At 38.1% G+C, this 16,295-nt stretch overlaps 1 protein-coding gene and 1 long non-coding RNA gene across 2 annotated transcripts; one reads left to right on the top strand and one right to left on the bottom strand.

Annotated features, from left to right (window-relative positions):
* The first annotated feature begins 1,760 nt into the window (after window positions 1–1,760).
* On the top strand, window positions 1,761–4,230 carry LOC134099487 (uncharacterized). The gene is made up of 3 exons (XR_009941132.1): window positions 1,761–2,046; window positions 3,559–3,764; window positions 3,930–4,230. It is a non-coding gene; the product is annotated as an uncharacterized LOC134099487 (long non-coding RNA).
* A 2,824-nt stretch (window positions 4,231–7,054) lies between these two features.
* LOC134099483 (cytochrome c oxidase subunit 7A2, mitochondrial) lies at window positions 7,055–12,585 on the bottom strand. The gene is made up of 4 exons (XM_062552372.1): window positions 12,452–12,585; window positions 9,721–9,807; window positions 7,639–7,723; window positions 7,055–7,238 (listed from the first exon to the last, which is right to left on the bottom strand). Exons 1-4 carry the CDS (start codon window positions 12,464–12,466, stop codon window positions 7,177–7,179), a joined length of 249 nt encoding a protein of 82 aa, XP_062408356.1. The 5' UTR covers window positions 12,467–12,585; the 3' UTR covers window positions 7,055–7,176.
* Between the last annotated feature and the right edge of the window lie 3,710 nt (window positions 12,586–16,295).

Below are 16,295 nucleotides of genomic sequence, written 5' to 3'. Positions count from 1 at the left end.
GTAGTTCTCTACCATATGCATGATCAATATCAGCAGAAGTTGTAAGTAGTAAGTATAGAAGTTAAAGTTTTAACTAACTCTTAAAGGTTGGAAAAGGAAAGTGAAAAAATCCTATAATATTGTAGTGGAGGCTAAAAGTAAGTAAACGCAGTTTATTCACCCCAGGCATTTTAAAAATAGAGTTTATCAACCTCTCCAAAGACGTATTCACCTATTTCAACTTTTAACATTGAAAAAGCACACTGTATTATCTGCATTCACAATATGAACACTCATCAACACGAACCATTTAATCCACCAATCTTGAATTTCCCCTTGGGGATCAATAAAGTATCTATCTATCTATCTATCTATCTATCTATCTATATCTACCTATCTAGCCTATCTATCTATCTATCTATTTTATAAACACTTGATAATATCCTCTACCATAATCAAACATATTCTGAATGCGTTATGAAACAGCGCATTACCGTGATCACAGAATTCATGGGTTACCCACTTCTTATTTTACTACTACACCCGTGCCATGCCTAGGCTATATCTTATCTATTTCATAGCATTCAAAAAAGCAGGCAGGCCATAGAGTCATCTATATATTTAATGTTCCCATCGATATTGACCATAAAGTGTCCATTTACGCTTGTTTAGAAGAGGGAAATATGACTTGCGTTCATGATATTCCAAGCTCCACAACAGAAAGATAATATTATAATGTAGGCTATATATGGACAGGTATTTTTCAGCATCTTTACATCGCAAATAGACATAATCTATAGATAGATAGATAGATAGATAGATAGATAGATAGATAGATATTTTATTGATCCCCAAGGGGAAATTCAAGAATTTGGTGTTAACATTCCATTCTCACGGTAATTGCATTGTTGCCTTTATCAAACGCACGCACAGGCGCATTACCGTGATCACAGAATTCTTGGGTTACCCACTTTAGCCTATATAAAAATATATAAAGGTAAATAGACATAATCTATCCTCTGAAAAGCAGAGTTTTGCATCTTCATAATTGCGGCCGAGTTGCAATGAGTTATAGCACGCGTCTGATTGCATAGCCTGTGTCTGATGGCAGTGCCCAAGACCAGATGGCAATACGTGGATAATAACAATTAGGATAATGCAGGCTAACATATAAAAAGATATAAAGGTAGGCCTAAAGGTCACTGGACATTCTTGAAAGTAAACAGCCGCTGACATCGATATTGCTTGAATCCCGACGCGCAGAATGAATGAAGAATGACCGGTGAACTACTTATACTATTCGCTATACACTAGAAACATAGCCTATCCATAAACGTTCGGTCTACATGACATACAGTATCTCGCTTATAATGTAGTCCGCCGTAGGCTACATGGGCAGTATCTAACCCTGGGTCATATTGGAAACGCCATACTGTACCATAACGTATAGGCCTAAATTAGTATGATGTAGGCTACTGTAGGTATTTCCGTCATAAGGTAGCCTACTATGTTCTATTACCAAAGTAAACCTACTACATTTGCCACACATTGCCTACTACATTACTGCAAGCAGAAGGAATAAAAGCAAGCAGAGGGCAATGGACATGGATGCATATTTCTTTCCAGAAAGCGCTGCTTGGAAAATTATAATTAATTATTCGAACTAACAGCGCATAAACATAGGTTAACATCAGATGGCATAGGCTAGGCCTTTACAGTTTTCAATATATGTATTTTAGGTACAACTCAGCCATTGATTGCATTAACCCTTTGTTGACGAACCACGTAAATATCGTTCCTCCAGGAACGATGACGTTGAGTCTAATAACTCCGCCATACCTCAACTGATTTTATTAATGAAAACTTCCTCATAAACGTCACATCATAAGCTTTACAGTGATATGATTGGTTAAGGGATTTGTGGCGCGAAACTGTTTCACTACTTGAAGAGAAAACAAGAAGTTGAAATGTCCCTCTGCCTGCTGCATCTGAAGGAGCAACGCTAGCTGTCACCATACATCAGACATGATAACGTCGTTTGAAGGACAAACTGGTGGATGAACTGAGGTAAAACAGTCTTTTTATGTGTTGTTATTGTACCTATCCACGTTATTACTTCAAAATCGTTTTTATTTAGCTGTTTTTACCAGTAATTGCACCGTGAGTGTGTGACCGTAACATATGCGTCTGTGTTTACTTCAGCTCGCAATATTTGCGGGTATAGCAAACTGTTATCTTTAGTAAAATGTTGCTATTTTCAATGATTTTTTGGGGGTAACTATATGTAAAACATGATGAGCCAACTACTAGGACTGTCACCTTAGATATGTATTCAATTTGAACGAAATAGCCTGTCATGTAATGCTACAGCAACTCATAACGTTAGCTGTAAGTAGAGCTTCTCTCTCCAGAAATATTTTGCCCACGACGCGTCCTCCTGTCCTGACCAGTGTCTCTCAAATACTCTATCTATATCATCTTATGTGAAGGACACCTGATTGGTAGGCTATTTTATTCCCAAATAAACCAGTTATTTCGTCGTTTTTATTTAGCCATTTAGTAATTGCACCGTGTGTATATGACCATTTTGCGTGTGTTCACATCAGCTGGTTGCTGGTGTTTTAGCAAACTGTTGTCTTTAGTAAACTGTTACTATTTTCAATGATTTATTGGGGGGTAACATGGAAAACATGGAAAGCTAACTACTAGGACTGTTACTTTAGAGATGTATTCAAGTTTGAACAAAATAGCTTGTCAGGTAATACTACAGCAATCATTACCGTTAGCACGCTAGCTGTACATTTCCAGCTCCAGATATATTTTTGGTTCGACATGCCCGGGACGCGCCCTCCTGTCCTTCAGTTTCGCTCAAATGCTCTATCTATATCACCTTATGTGAAGGACATCTATTGGTAGGCTATTTTATTCTCAAATAAATCAGTTATTTCGTCGAAATATGTACCACATTTTACAGTTATATGCAGCCAAGTTGGTTAGCTTGCTAGATATGATCTGTCAAACATGAAAGGTGCTAATGTATCCAAACGCGATGATTGTGCCAGGGGTCTAACGCAAGGTTTTCGTTTATTGTCGGCTACTTTTGCATATGAAGACGTGTAGTAAATGTGTCATAGCTATTGCTTAGGTCGTAGACTATAATTTTCTTGATCAAGGTTATGGCGATACTTGCCAACTAACGTTAACACTTGTAAACTCAAGTGGGTATTTTCTCTACTCCACGTCGAGACGCAATATTTCGTCTTTACGCTGCCACGAAATAACACGGTGTGTGTGTGTGTGTGTGTTTGCATACATGTGCTCTCTAGATGGTTTCTGTCTTATTTTCTTGCTTAGTTGTCTTATATCAGTGTTGGTTTGCAAGCTGGTCTGTAATGTTTAGTCAAGGATTTAATACTAATTTGCTTCAAGTGAGTTCACAGGCTAATGTTATTTCTCCAAATCATCAGTCAGCCTTCCAGTGACTGATGAAAAAGGACATAGTTAGAGGTGATTCAGATTGTATTGTAACAACCAAGTAAGTTATTTACAGGCTTATCTTTTTTCTCCTCATTATTTTAGATGGAGGGGGAGAAGAGCCAGTATGCACGGTTGATGGAGTCTCTCAGGGAAAGGAGACAACTGATCGCAGAGGAGTTCCAGGTCATCTGTGAGCATCAACTACAGGATCATGAAGGGATGGACACTGAGTACATGGATAGCCAGCTACTGAGTGAAGAGGATGTGGAAGAGGAGGTGGAGAGTGATCTCCCATCATCCTCAGCTGGGTAACTAAATGTTTGTGTGTGTGTGTTATTTCTCCAAGTCATCAGTCAGCCTTCCAGTGACCGTGTCTTTAGTGAAAAAGGACATAGTTTGAGGTGATTCAGATTGTATTGTAACAACCTAGTAAGTTATTTACAGGCCTATCTTTTTTCTCCTCATTATTTTAGATGGAGGGGGAGAAGAGCCAGTATGCACGGTTGATGGTCTCTCAGGGAAAGGAGACAACTGACTGCTGAGGAGCTCCAGGTCATCAACTACAGGATCATGCAGGGATGGACATGGAGGAGTACCTGGATAGCCAGCTACTGAGTGAGGAAGATGTGGAAGAAGAGGAGGAGGAGGGGAGTGATCTCCCATCATCCTCAGCTGAGTAACAATGTTTTTGTTTGTGTGTGCGCACGCGCTTGCGCAACTGCGCATGTGCACAATTTTTATCGTTACAAGAGCATTACTTCTTATAATAATGACAGGAATAGTGGTAATAGTTTCATTACATTTATATTTACATTTCTACTAATTAACATTCTTATGACAAGATTATTTTGGGTTTGGTTAGCCATTCCCTGACAGGCCCATGTCAGGTAGAAAGCGTAGACGCTTGTTACAGTGTTGTCTTCTTACTCTTGTAGTTCTAGTACTGCTTGTTTGTAAATGTTTAAGTGTTATACCTGGGTTCTTAAAGATTTAATATAATTTATCAATTTTAAAATAAAATGAACTATATTTTTTCCATTAGAAATCGTGTGTCAGTGTCTTTTCTCTATTCTTGTTTTCGTAACAGAATGATCCATAGAGAGAAGCATTCTCAATCAGCTAGTCTTTACTTCACCTTTAGTCTTTTTTCACTCACAAAGGTTATTGGCTCTTAAGGCAAGGTAAAACATGCCACATTTAGCTATACAACTGAGATGGTTAAATACACTTATACTTATTACATGAACAACATATCTGTGTATTTTGGAGTTGAATTTTAAATCAGGGAATGAAAGCATTCTACTTTTTAAAAATTCTACTCGTCACTTCAACTTGCAGTTATGAGTAAATTGATCATAACTTTTGAACCAAAGGTAATACATTGATTCTGTTTCTTTCACTGAAGAGAGCACAACATTGTCTATAACTCACACACTATATCTGCGATAGCTATTAGGTAAAACATAAGATTTATCTTGACAAATATATGTTTTCGTGTTTTTTAAGGTTGAATTTTGAAGGTATTGTTTGAAAACAATGTATGTTACACTTAAACGTATTAACCATGATGTATACCATTTTAAAGGGCTAGTTCTTCTGATCACAATGATAGGTATACTATATCTCTAGCATCTAGCATATCCACACAACAAGCCTTTTTGTGTCACGGGGGCATCAAGTATGAAAAACGGAATGTTTAGTGCCATCTGCAAAGGTCCAATAAATTTATCATAACTTTTGAACAAAAGGTGACAGATTGGTTCTGTTTTTTTCAGTGAATAGAGGACAAAATTGTGAATCCCGAACATGCTCTAGGTTTTTCTCTACCTACAACAGAAATTGGGGGAAAAATGAGATTAATCTTGACTAATTGATATTTTCATGTTTTTTGGGGTTGAATTTTGAAGATATATTTTACAAATATGTATGTTCTCTTCAAAGATATTAGCTATATTTTATACCATTTGAAAGCCCTGTTTCTTCTGATTACAGTGGTGGGTATATTGTATCTCTGCCATGTAGAATAATCACACAATACACCTTTTTGTGCCATGAGGCCATTGAGTATGAGAAAATGGAATGTTCGGTGCAGGCAGCAAAGGGTTAAAGCCTATGCTAATGTTATTGATGAGGGGGCGTGTACAAGGCGGAGACCTAAAATCACCCGGCTGCGCACAAATTCACGTTCATTTGCGATTTATAATGGCCACATCTGCAAGAGTGGCCTACGCACGTTTTTTTGTGCGTACGTTCGTTTCTCTGAATCACACGTACGATCATATCAGAAATGATCTAAGATCAAATGAAAGATGGTTTCTACGCGATACTTTTATAAATGAGGCCCCTGGTCTTTAACAGCTGTAGAAACATTGAGACCCTTTGTGATAACAGGGTCGAGTGTATGGCCTTGAGAGTGTGTTGACTCCTGTTTATGCTGTGTTAGGGAGAACGTATTGATTAGTGCAATGAATTCCTTGGCATAATTGTTTTCAGGATTATCCACATGCAGGTTTAGATACATTTTGAGTTATCTTGCTAACAGACAGACAGACAAACAAACAGACAAACGCCGGTCCCTGTTGAAAACATATACCTCCTTGGCGGAGGTAAATAATTTAGTGACATTACGAATTGAATGATGCTTTCTTAAACTAGCCTACCTTGTCACAGATTGAATGGGTCATAGACTCATTGAAAATACGAAGGCAGGCGGAGGTAGCTGCGCTCTCTGAGTGCTTTTCTAGTTTCTATTTTGTGGTTTGTGCACTGTGGGCCAAGTTAAACCTGGTTTGCGCCCCATCACCGGAATAAGCTAAGTATGGCATCTCACCATATTTATTATATTATTTATTTATTGAAATAAAAATGTATTTTACAACACCATTAAGAGCATCCACAAATAGAAGTGGCCTATCCATAATTACACCTAGGCTACTTGGACATGTATGCGGAAACCTATTGACATAATCTGCCTTGTTTATGGATGACTCACTGGCACTTGCATCCCATCCATGGAGCCGGTGATGTTAAGAAAACCTGAAATAGCCAAAGCCTATAAATTGAAAGCTCACCAGCATATACAGTATATTTTTGGTGCAAATTTGGGAAACTTAAAGTAAGTGATGATGGCCTGCCAGTTGGTGAAACTACACTTTGATGATCCTCGCAAGTTCGTATGAAGTTGCGCATTAACCGCAGTGCAAGGCAAACTTTACCCACCGACAGCTTTGTAGAAATGCTATGCGTCTCCAACACTGCGAAAACTCCCTTTCGGAAAGCGATCGCCAGTGCACATGCACTATATTGTCAAAAGTATTTGCTCATCTGCCTTGACTCACATATGAACTTCAGTCACATCCCATTCTTAATCCATAGGGTTCAATATGACGTCGGTCCACCCTTTGCAGCTATAACAGCTTCAACTCTTCTGGGAAGGCTTTCCATGAAGTTTAGGAGTGTCTTTTATTATTTATTTAAGGGTGTAGAGATGCATGCAAGATGTCTCAAGGCAAAAAATAAACATATGAATATGAGGAACTCAGACGAATTTGTATGGGGTTAATGGCTGAAGTGTGTCAATAAGTCTGAGAGAGACGGATTCTGGCAGGCATATCTTTATTTTGCACATTATTGTATACGTCAAAAGTTATTTTGGTATGGTCAAGAAAAGAGTGAAGAAGAAAAGAAAATGACCAATCTTAGGGCTGTGTTGGTGGCCTCTTAGTCCTTCTTACTCCTGGGCAGACAGGCAAACAGAAGCCAGTATAGGGACAAACAAGTGCCTGAAACAGTAGACCAGGGCATTAACACCAAAATCATTAGAGTTTTTAACAGTACACTAATAGACTCACTACACAATAAGACTGTGATCATAGAAAACAAATGTCTAGGTGATTAAATTATACTATACTACAATACTGCTACTACATGTATAGGATACTAGAAATAGTCACACCTTATAATGGATTTCATCACTATCATTTAACATTTTTACAGTTGCCTGTCGCTCAGATATCACAGTGCAATGTTTACAACCAGGCTTCTTTCTCTTTGTGCAAACAGGATCTATCTCAACACACATTCACACTATTCTACAAGAGATTCATCTGAATGGAGTAATTTGATTATTTTGTTATGTGCCATACAATGTCACTGAATATGCCAAAAGACAATGTCTGTTACCTGCCATGGTTATAGTCATGGTAATTCGGTAGAGCAGAACATCTGTGGTTCCACCCTTGATGTGAATAGGCAGACCATTGTCCTCCTGTGACACAGTAATCAAATTTAAACTATGCACTCTCAATAATACAAAATTATTAAATATTTCAATTTATTCAAGTACTGACGAAGTAGAATTACTGACAAGGTAGAATTCTAGAGTGTTCACAGACAGTAGTGATTAAAGTTTTCTGATGTGGATTTCCATCCGATGTAAATGAGAAAAATACCATCTCTGAGATTAGAGTTTATCTGAGGAGATATTGGGCCCCATACTGTAACATGAGCTAAGGAATACGATGAGACGATTTTACACCAAGTCATGAATTTCCATGTGCTCCATTTTTATTAAAGTGTAACTGCACTCCATAACTCCACCCACTTCACATTTCTGAAAAAGGCTTTCAAAAGTGATCTTTGGTTCATGTCTATGGGCGCAAAACGGGGATCACTTCCTCTGCATAAAGAGGCGTGTCATTGCGTGTCAGACGTACAGTATTCATGGCTTTCATCAAAGATCATTAAGGGGCGGAGCAAGATACTTCATGAGAAGCCACTTCCTGGAACCCGAATCGCAAGAGGGGGGGTCAAAATCCCCCTTTATGCAGAGCAGAGGCAGCAACTGTTCCATTGAAGTCTATGGACATAGATCAGAATTTCAAGTATATGCTAAGATCTCCGCTCTCTAGAGTTAGGAATGTGAATTTTGGGCACGGTTTCATGACCCTCAACCCCTTCTGACCACTCCAGGTGCATTTTTAGCATTTTTGAGCATTCCAGTCTGGAGAAAATCGATTTTAAATCAGGTGTGCCCCTCTTGTTTATTCTGCTGATGTTGGCCAGTTGCTACGTACGCTCTACCTTGACAACACATTAGCCAGCCAGCTGAACCAAATCCTGATTTGTGCTAACGATGATCAGATGGCGCTGGGGTAACTTAATGAGAGCAGCGACATATTTCCATTATTCCATTGATGTTTTTATTCAATTCCTTGAAAGTGTACATGCTTTGTGTGTGTTACTTTCCATATTAGAATTAATAAATGTAGAAGGCTTGAAAGAGCAGCAAGATTATTTTGGAACATCATCAAGCAACTGATAGCATGAAAACTGACATGAAAACTTTGAAAGGGTTTTTAGGAATAACAACAAATATTGAAAATTTCTATTGGTCAGCTAATTGTCAAGTCAAGTTATCCTGCATCGCATGCATTAATGCAATTTCAGGAGAAAAAATTATATAAAGACAAATGTGGTATTGGGGGGTTCAGCTCCATTGCTACCCATTCATTCATCACTTGCTCGCGATCGGCCTTTAGTTGCAGTACCATGCGGAAGTATTTAGCAAGTGGTCCTTCTCCCCTTATTAGACATTCTCTGGTACTATCCAGCGTGCACGCTTGACTTTTGGACACAGTCTATGTCAGCATTCCAATAGCATTTTGGACCAAAATGCCATGGCATGTTTCAACATGTGGAGGGCGTGGAGAGCTATATCTCCAATACAAAATCATACGAAATGTAACTTTTCTCGGGAAACACGATTTTTGTCAATATTAACCCTGGTAATAGTGTAGTTCACCACTTATGAGTAATTTCAATCAATCAACAGCTCAAAAAATATATTTTAGGGTGCAGTTACACTTTAACCCTTGTGCCCAGGGGTGTGGCAATTAGCAAAATAAGGGGCCTTATCGTCCACCTGGTGCAAGGAGGCGCAAAGCACAACGCAAGTTTTATTCATATCGTACACCCAGTCAGTGGTGAATTTGTTGCCATGAGCTCCACTTTTATTAACATAACATTTTGACTGTGCCCAGGGTCCTTTGCAGATACTGTGCCCCTAGGCAAGTGACCAGTTGCCCAAATGGTTACTCCAGCCCCGTGCAACACGTTTTCAACTCAGTAATTGTGAAGAAGAAACTGTATAAATCCAGTGTTTGCACATGTAGCCATACAGTATACCCGTTTCCCTCTGTTGTTTCCTGTAGCCTAAAAGTCCATACCAAAGTCAAACTCATGCCTTATTAATGATGTTCTCACCTGGAAAAGCTTCTGATGCTCCGGAACTTTGTTTTTCAGCTGTTTTGTGGTTGTACTGAAAGCTCTGTGAGCCACCCTGGGAAGATTCTGGAATAAATCCACATATAGTCAAGTCAAGTTAAGTAATTTGTTTTATATACACTATAATGCCAAAAGTATTGGGTCGCCTGCCTTGACCCCCACATTAACGTCCGTCATATCCTATTCTTAAAGAGACCCTATGCAACTTTTTCATAGTCATAAAATCCCTCAGAAATCGATGTTTTGCTTGACTGACCAGTTTCATCGAAAACAGTAATATTTCCTCCTGCCCCCAGTGTCCCTATCCGCTATTGCAACCTTGCAGTTTCTGCAGGAGATGATCGCTCCTTGTTTACATCTGGAAGTCTGAGACGCGTAAGGAACAAGAACAACCACACTTGCAATTTATATATTTATATATAGCCTATATGTGTATAAATATACACGCTAAAGCTGTCGGGGAAGCTCTGCAGAGAAATATGCAAGCATAAAACGAGCGAAAACGAAAACCGAAACCAGAGATGAAATCGCTAATCCTGCATAGTTTCTCTTTAATCCATAGGGCTTAATATGACAATATAACAGCTTCAACTCTTCTGGGAAGGCTTTCCACAAGGTTTAGGAGTGTGTTTATGGGCATTTTTTTACCATTCTTTCAGAAACGCATTTGTGAAGTCACACACTGATGTTGGACGAGGAGACTGGCTCTCAGTCTCCACTTTAATTCATCCCAAAGGTGTTCTATTGGGTTGAATCCTTTTCAATTTCAAGGTATTAGGAATTTCTGCTTCTTTTTGAATACGAGAAGTAAAATACAGCCTTTCCATTCCATTCAAATAGCTACCAGAGTTAATGCCTTGTAAAAGTAGCAAAATGCTACTGTTTCGCCAGAGGGGGGTGCAAAACTTTTTTTTTATTGTAAATGTTTATTCTGGTGTTACCAAAACACCTGTAACTACATGCATTTATTCTGTGAACGGGGCTTAGATGCAATATTAGAACTTTACACACTACATGTCCATATACTTTTCTATTTCCACATAGATTTTCATGATCCTACTACCTACCCCACATAGCATTTCAGTTACATGAAAATGACACAAAATACAAACATGCCTTGTTTTATTGTTATTATTGTCATGGTTATTTGTTGTGGAGACTTCAAATTGTGGGAAAACATTAATTAACTGCCATATTTGAAGAGGAGATAGTGACTGATACCAAGTGAAAAAGATAAACAGTTTTTTTAATACCCTAAATATCACACTTAATGCACGTTTTTCCAAAATTGAGGGCCCTTTCGAGAGTCAAGAGACATTTAGTACAAACTTTAAATTGTTTACACATGCTAATTATGAGTTGATCTTCCACCCTAGAAAATGTGGGGAGGCTAGGGAACATATTTGTCAAGATATTAATGCCCAGACATGGCATGTGTTTTTCAAGCTGTAAAAATGAAAGAATTTCAAGGTCTAAAAAAGATGTGAAGACAGATGATTTCCACAGAAATATTCCACAGGCCTTGGTTTTAGGACCCATTGATGATATACACAAAGTCTGAACAAAATCTGAGATGGTGCAGCAACAATCTTATCTGATTTGACACGGAATGACCCGTATGTGAGTTTTCGCTGTGAGTGTGTGTGTGTGTGTGTGTGTGTGTGTCTGCTTGCCTGCTTGTGTTTTATGTGCCTCTGTGTGTATACTTGTGAGTGTGTGTGTGTGTGTGTGTGTTTGTGTCTGCATGCATGTGGGCATGTTTATGCATGTGTTTGTGTACATTTTTATGTACGTGTGTGTGTGTTGGTGCGTGTGTACGTGCGTATGCCTGCCTGTCTAGTAGGTATGTGTCTGTATGTGTGCATTTATGTGAGTGTGTGTCTGTGCTTGTGTGTGTGTGCGTGTATTCCTGTGTGTATGTGTGTGTGTGTGTGTGTGTGTGTGTGTGTGTGACAGTAGCATGGAGCAACCCTTCGCTAAATACCACCATCTGCAGGTAGGCTTAAAGCCTACCTTACACTGACAAGATTTTGGAAAGATTCTTGAAAGATTGTAGTCTTTTGAGTAAAGCTTGAATGATGGGCATTAGTTCAAAGACTACAATCTTTCATATCAAGAATCTTTCCCAAATCTTGGCAGTGTAAGGTAGGTTTAAGACGAGTCTCAATAAATCGTTTACTAAAAGGTTTAACAAAAGCATTGTAGCACATTATAGTATTTAAGGTGTCACCCGTCTTCCAGGAGGGTCAAAGCAGATCATTTCTGTACCACCAACACAGTCGGTTTCTACACGCTGGGACTCATGTAATGAATTTGGCTACCCTTGCCCCTTTGGCTAGAGTGTTTATCTTAACGCATGCGTATGTGAGCTAAATTTGGAACAGACCAGTGTGATGGCGATAGAGAGATGTCCTGGTTTGACCCCTCTGGAAGAAGACTAGTAACTATGGTTAGATACTACAAAATGTGCCATTGATTTACAAATCAATAAAAATACAGTTACCACAATACGTATTTTTTAAAGAAGGTATATAAAACCTTGGAGATGAAAAGGAAATGACAGATAAAGAAACAATGACCTTAAGGACACTGACCCATTCTAAATCAACATGTCAGATTAATTTACCCATATATATTAAAATGTCCTGAAAATGGTTACCGAAGGCAGAACAACATTGGCAGGCTCAAGTAAAAATATAAAAGTGCTCACCATAAGGATCCTCATGGTCAGCACTTGTCTGGGAAAGCTCCTGCTGCTCGTCTGGCCTCAGCTTTCAGAAGGGCACACAAACATATCTCTGACTCTGAACCTCAGCCAAGTATGGTCAGCAGCAGAGAACAAACTTTCTGATGGCACAGGCGTTACTTGGAGTTGAGCCCTACTCCAGAGCCTTCCCAGTTTCAACTGTTCCATCAGCACTGTAGTGATCATTATATGCCACAAAATTACTCTGTCAAAAAGATGAATGAAAAACACAAAATGAACGTATCCGAAGTATCCAAGAATGTAAAATTATTTCTCTGACTTGACGCAACACAATTACATGTAGTTACCTAAATGGCTTTAAACTCATTGGGATGCTTCACTGTGCACCTGTAATGCCTGGTATTGCAGTATATAAAATTGCTGTTGCAGGTAGGAACTTGACTTTTTAATATTATCCACCATAGAATAGTTTTTGAGAAAAAGAGGGGCACTTGATGCACCCTAGCTGTAAGATGGTACCCAATTAGGCTAAAATGGATAAAAGAAAAAGTGAAATTCAAAATATATGCAGCTGTTATGTTTTTTTGTAAACAGAAGCTAGATATATCATTAATTGTCATTATTAAGTTTAAATAGTGTAAAGAAGATTATTGGAAAATAACCAAAATCAGCCATAAAATATGAAATATTGTCAACATAAAGGTGCATTGTGGTACCCCAGATCATTCTCAATCTTCACCAAACTTCATGTTTAGTGTTCATTCATCAAGTGGCATAATACTATATTTATATAAACTTCAGCCTGTACTGATACTGCACTACTCCCACCCTCTCTTCAATTGTATTTTGCATCCTGTGTCTTGCCTGTGCCTGTTGGGGTGTCCACGACCATGGTATACTTGACAGGGACAACAAGGGCATACTCTCCCTCCGGACAATTGTTTACCCAATCCCACCCTTAACATCTATTTATTTGTAAATGTATGTAAAAAAAAAAAAATCTATATAATAGCAGTTCATTTGTGAGGACAGTACTATTGAAATCAATTGCTTGTCTTATTAAAACCAGCTGCTGAGTGGGGTTGGAAAATTGAGATGGCGGGCTCACTCGTACGCACACACAGAGATACACAAGCTGACACAATTTTTTTTCTAATGTTCTGATGTCACTAGTCAAAACACACACAGACACAAAGAGGCACACACTGAAGACCCTGACTCTCCCTTTTCCACTGAGTTTTATAATGTTTGTTTAATTATAGTGCATGAAAATGCACTATACTGTTCTTCCAAAGTATTCTTATTATTACAGTGCATGAAAATGCACTGTACTGTTCTTCCTAGGCTTCAACTTTTTATTATTACAGTGCATGAATATGCACTGTACTGTTCTTCCTAGTCTTCTTATTATAGTGCATAAAAATGCACTATACTGTTCTTCCAAAGTATTCTTATTACAGTGCATGAAAATGCGCTGTACTGTTCTTCCTTTTCTTCTTATAAAACTTCTTCTTCTAACGCAATTCAGCTTCAACCGTTTAACGTAGAAACTTCATTCAAACGTTGTTGCGTAGGTCTTGCTTATGCCATGTGTGCTTTGTATTTTTCAACTTTGTAACTTTTATACTTTTTAAACTATGAATTAAAAAACGATTTCCCCATAGATTTAACATTGAGCTATTTCCCCATAGACTTAACATTGCTCATTATGACATCACGGCAGCAATTAGAATCTTACGCCAGGTGGCCGGCCACCTGGGCACCAACTGTCAGTTTCTCTGGCTTTAAGCATACAGTCTCTCAGAAGACTACATATCCTGTTAACTGTTTCCTCTGTCCACAACTGTTTCAAAATAAAAGTCCTCACTGCAATAATACACTATTAAATTATTTAACCATTGAAACTACTCAACTATTGAACTGTTCAACCATTCCAACTGTCAGTTATCATCCACTATGCCTCCAGTCAACTAAATGAAACCTCCATGTACCTAGCAACCAACATAGCAACCATTAAAACTAAGCGTTTTTGACAGTTTCCATAGCAACCAACATGATTATACCACAGTAACTTCTTTATTCCTGATAGTGGGCACCATGGATACCCTAGCAACAGCTGTTTCAAAATAAAAGTCCTCACTAGCAACTTAGCTAGTTAGCATTGTTAGCATAGTTAGCATTTTGTAGCATAACTGCTAGAAATGATTAGCTAAGTTAGCCAATCAACCTGGTTAGCATTGTTAACATAGTTAGCACTGTTAGCATTTTTAGCATATCTGCAAAAAATCATCAACTAAGTTAGCTAATCAACCTGGTTAGCATTGTTACCAAATTTAGCATTGTTAGCATAGTTAGCATTTTTAGCATTACTGTTAGAAATCATCGGTTAAGTTAGCTAATCAACCTGGTCAGCATTGTTAGTAAAGTTGGCATTGTCACCATAGTTAGCATTATTGCATAGTAAGCATTTTTAACACAACTGTTAGAAATCATTAGCTAAGTTAACTAATCAACCTGGTTAGCACTGTGAGCATAGTTAACATAGTTAACATTTTTACCATAACTGCAAGAAATCAGTAGCTAAGTTAACCAATCAACCTGGTTATCATTGTTACCATAGTTAACATTTTAACATGAATAGAAATCGTTAGTTTAGTTAGAACTGGAATGTTTCAGCTTTAAACTCTCTACCTTCACACTATCAACTTTCTGTAAACTATGCAACCACAATGTTTACCCTAGCTACACCTTAGTAACCATATCTACATTATTTAACTATTTTTGCATTTTCATGCACTGGTAATTCCTTGGAATTGCATTTCTAGTTATTATTACAGTGCATGAAAATGCACTATATTGTTCTTCCTAGGTTTCTTATTATTACAGTGCATGAAAATGCACTGTACTGTTATTCCTAGACTTCTTATTCCTCTTCTTCTTATTCCGCTTACCACTTTTTCCGTACGCAATTTCTCTTCAACCGTTTAACTTAGAAACTTCATTCAAACTCTGTAACGTAGGTCTTCTAATGGATTAGGTTGCTATGACTTTTCAACTTTGTAACTTTTATACTTTTTAAACTATAAATTAAAAACTATTAAAATTTCCCCATAGACTTAACATAGTGATCATGACATCATAGAATATGCAAATGTGAACCACTCAGAGCAAATCAGAAGCCTGCGTTGTACACAGAGGCGGGAGTAACAAAAAAAATCAGAAAACAATGGCGGCGGCCCTGGGGTTCGTAACAGGAAATATTAAATGTGAATTAAGGTTTCTTGACCACTTTTAATGGTTTATTTTGATACGTTTGTTGTTTATATGCGACATAAATGTGTTCAGGACACACAGATCATTGTAGGTTAACGTAAGCTCTCTAACGGTAGAGTTAGCTTGTTAGCTTGTTGACCCATTATAACCTATTGAAAACACATAGCAACTAAATCGCTAGCACACTGAAATTAACTACTATCATGTTTCTGTACAACATGACTTGTTGTCAACATAAAAACATTTAACGGATTGTTGTGTGTATGCCACCTGAACATACTTGGGCTAGATAAACCACTGGATATAATCTGAAGCACTAGACTGTCTCGCTAACTAGAAGGCTACGTAGGCAACAAACAACTTGGACTGGTCCGCTTGCTTCTACTATTATTAGTCCACATCTGTGCGGTTAACATCTGTGCGGTTAACAAACCAAACGATTTCCGACTAAAACAAATAGCCTAACGTTATCAACCCAGGCAAAATTGCTAGCCTAGGCTACTTGAATTAAAATAACGCAGACCACGAGAGACCTAGAGTTCAGCTGTAAATAAAGCTAACTTCACTGAATCAA

This window comes from Sardina pilchardus, chromosome 13, assembly GCF_963854185.1.
Source record: "Sardina pilchardus chromosome 13, fSarPil1.1, whole genome shotgun sequence".
Lineage (NCBI taxonomy): Eukaryota > Metazoa > Chordata > Actinopteri > Clupeiformes > Clupeidae > Sardina > Sardina pilchardus.
This window is presented reverse-complemented; position numbering and strand designations above follow the sequence as displayed.

Excerpts from the sequence above, each read along its gene's own strand:
- LOC134099483 (XM_062552372.1), bottom strand. Across the intron at positions 7,724-9,720 it reads AGCATCAGAAGCTTTTCCAG|GAGGACAATGGTCTGCCTAT; the intron begins GTGAGAACATCA and ends ACTGTGTCACAG. Across the intron at positions 7,239-7,638 it reads CATGACTATAACCATGGCAG|GCACTTGTTTGTCCCTATAC; the intron begins GTAACAGACATT and ends CTACTGTTTCAG.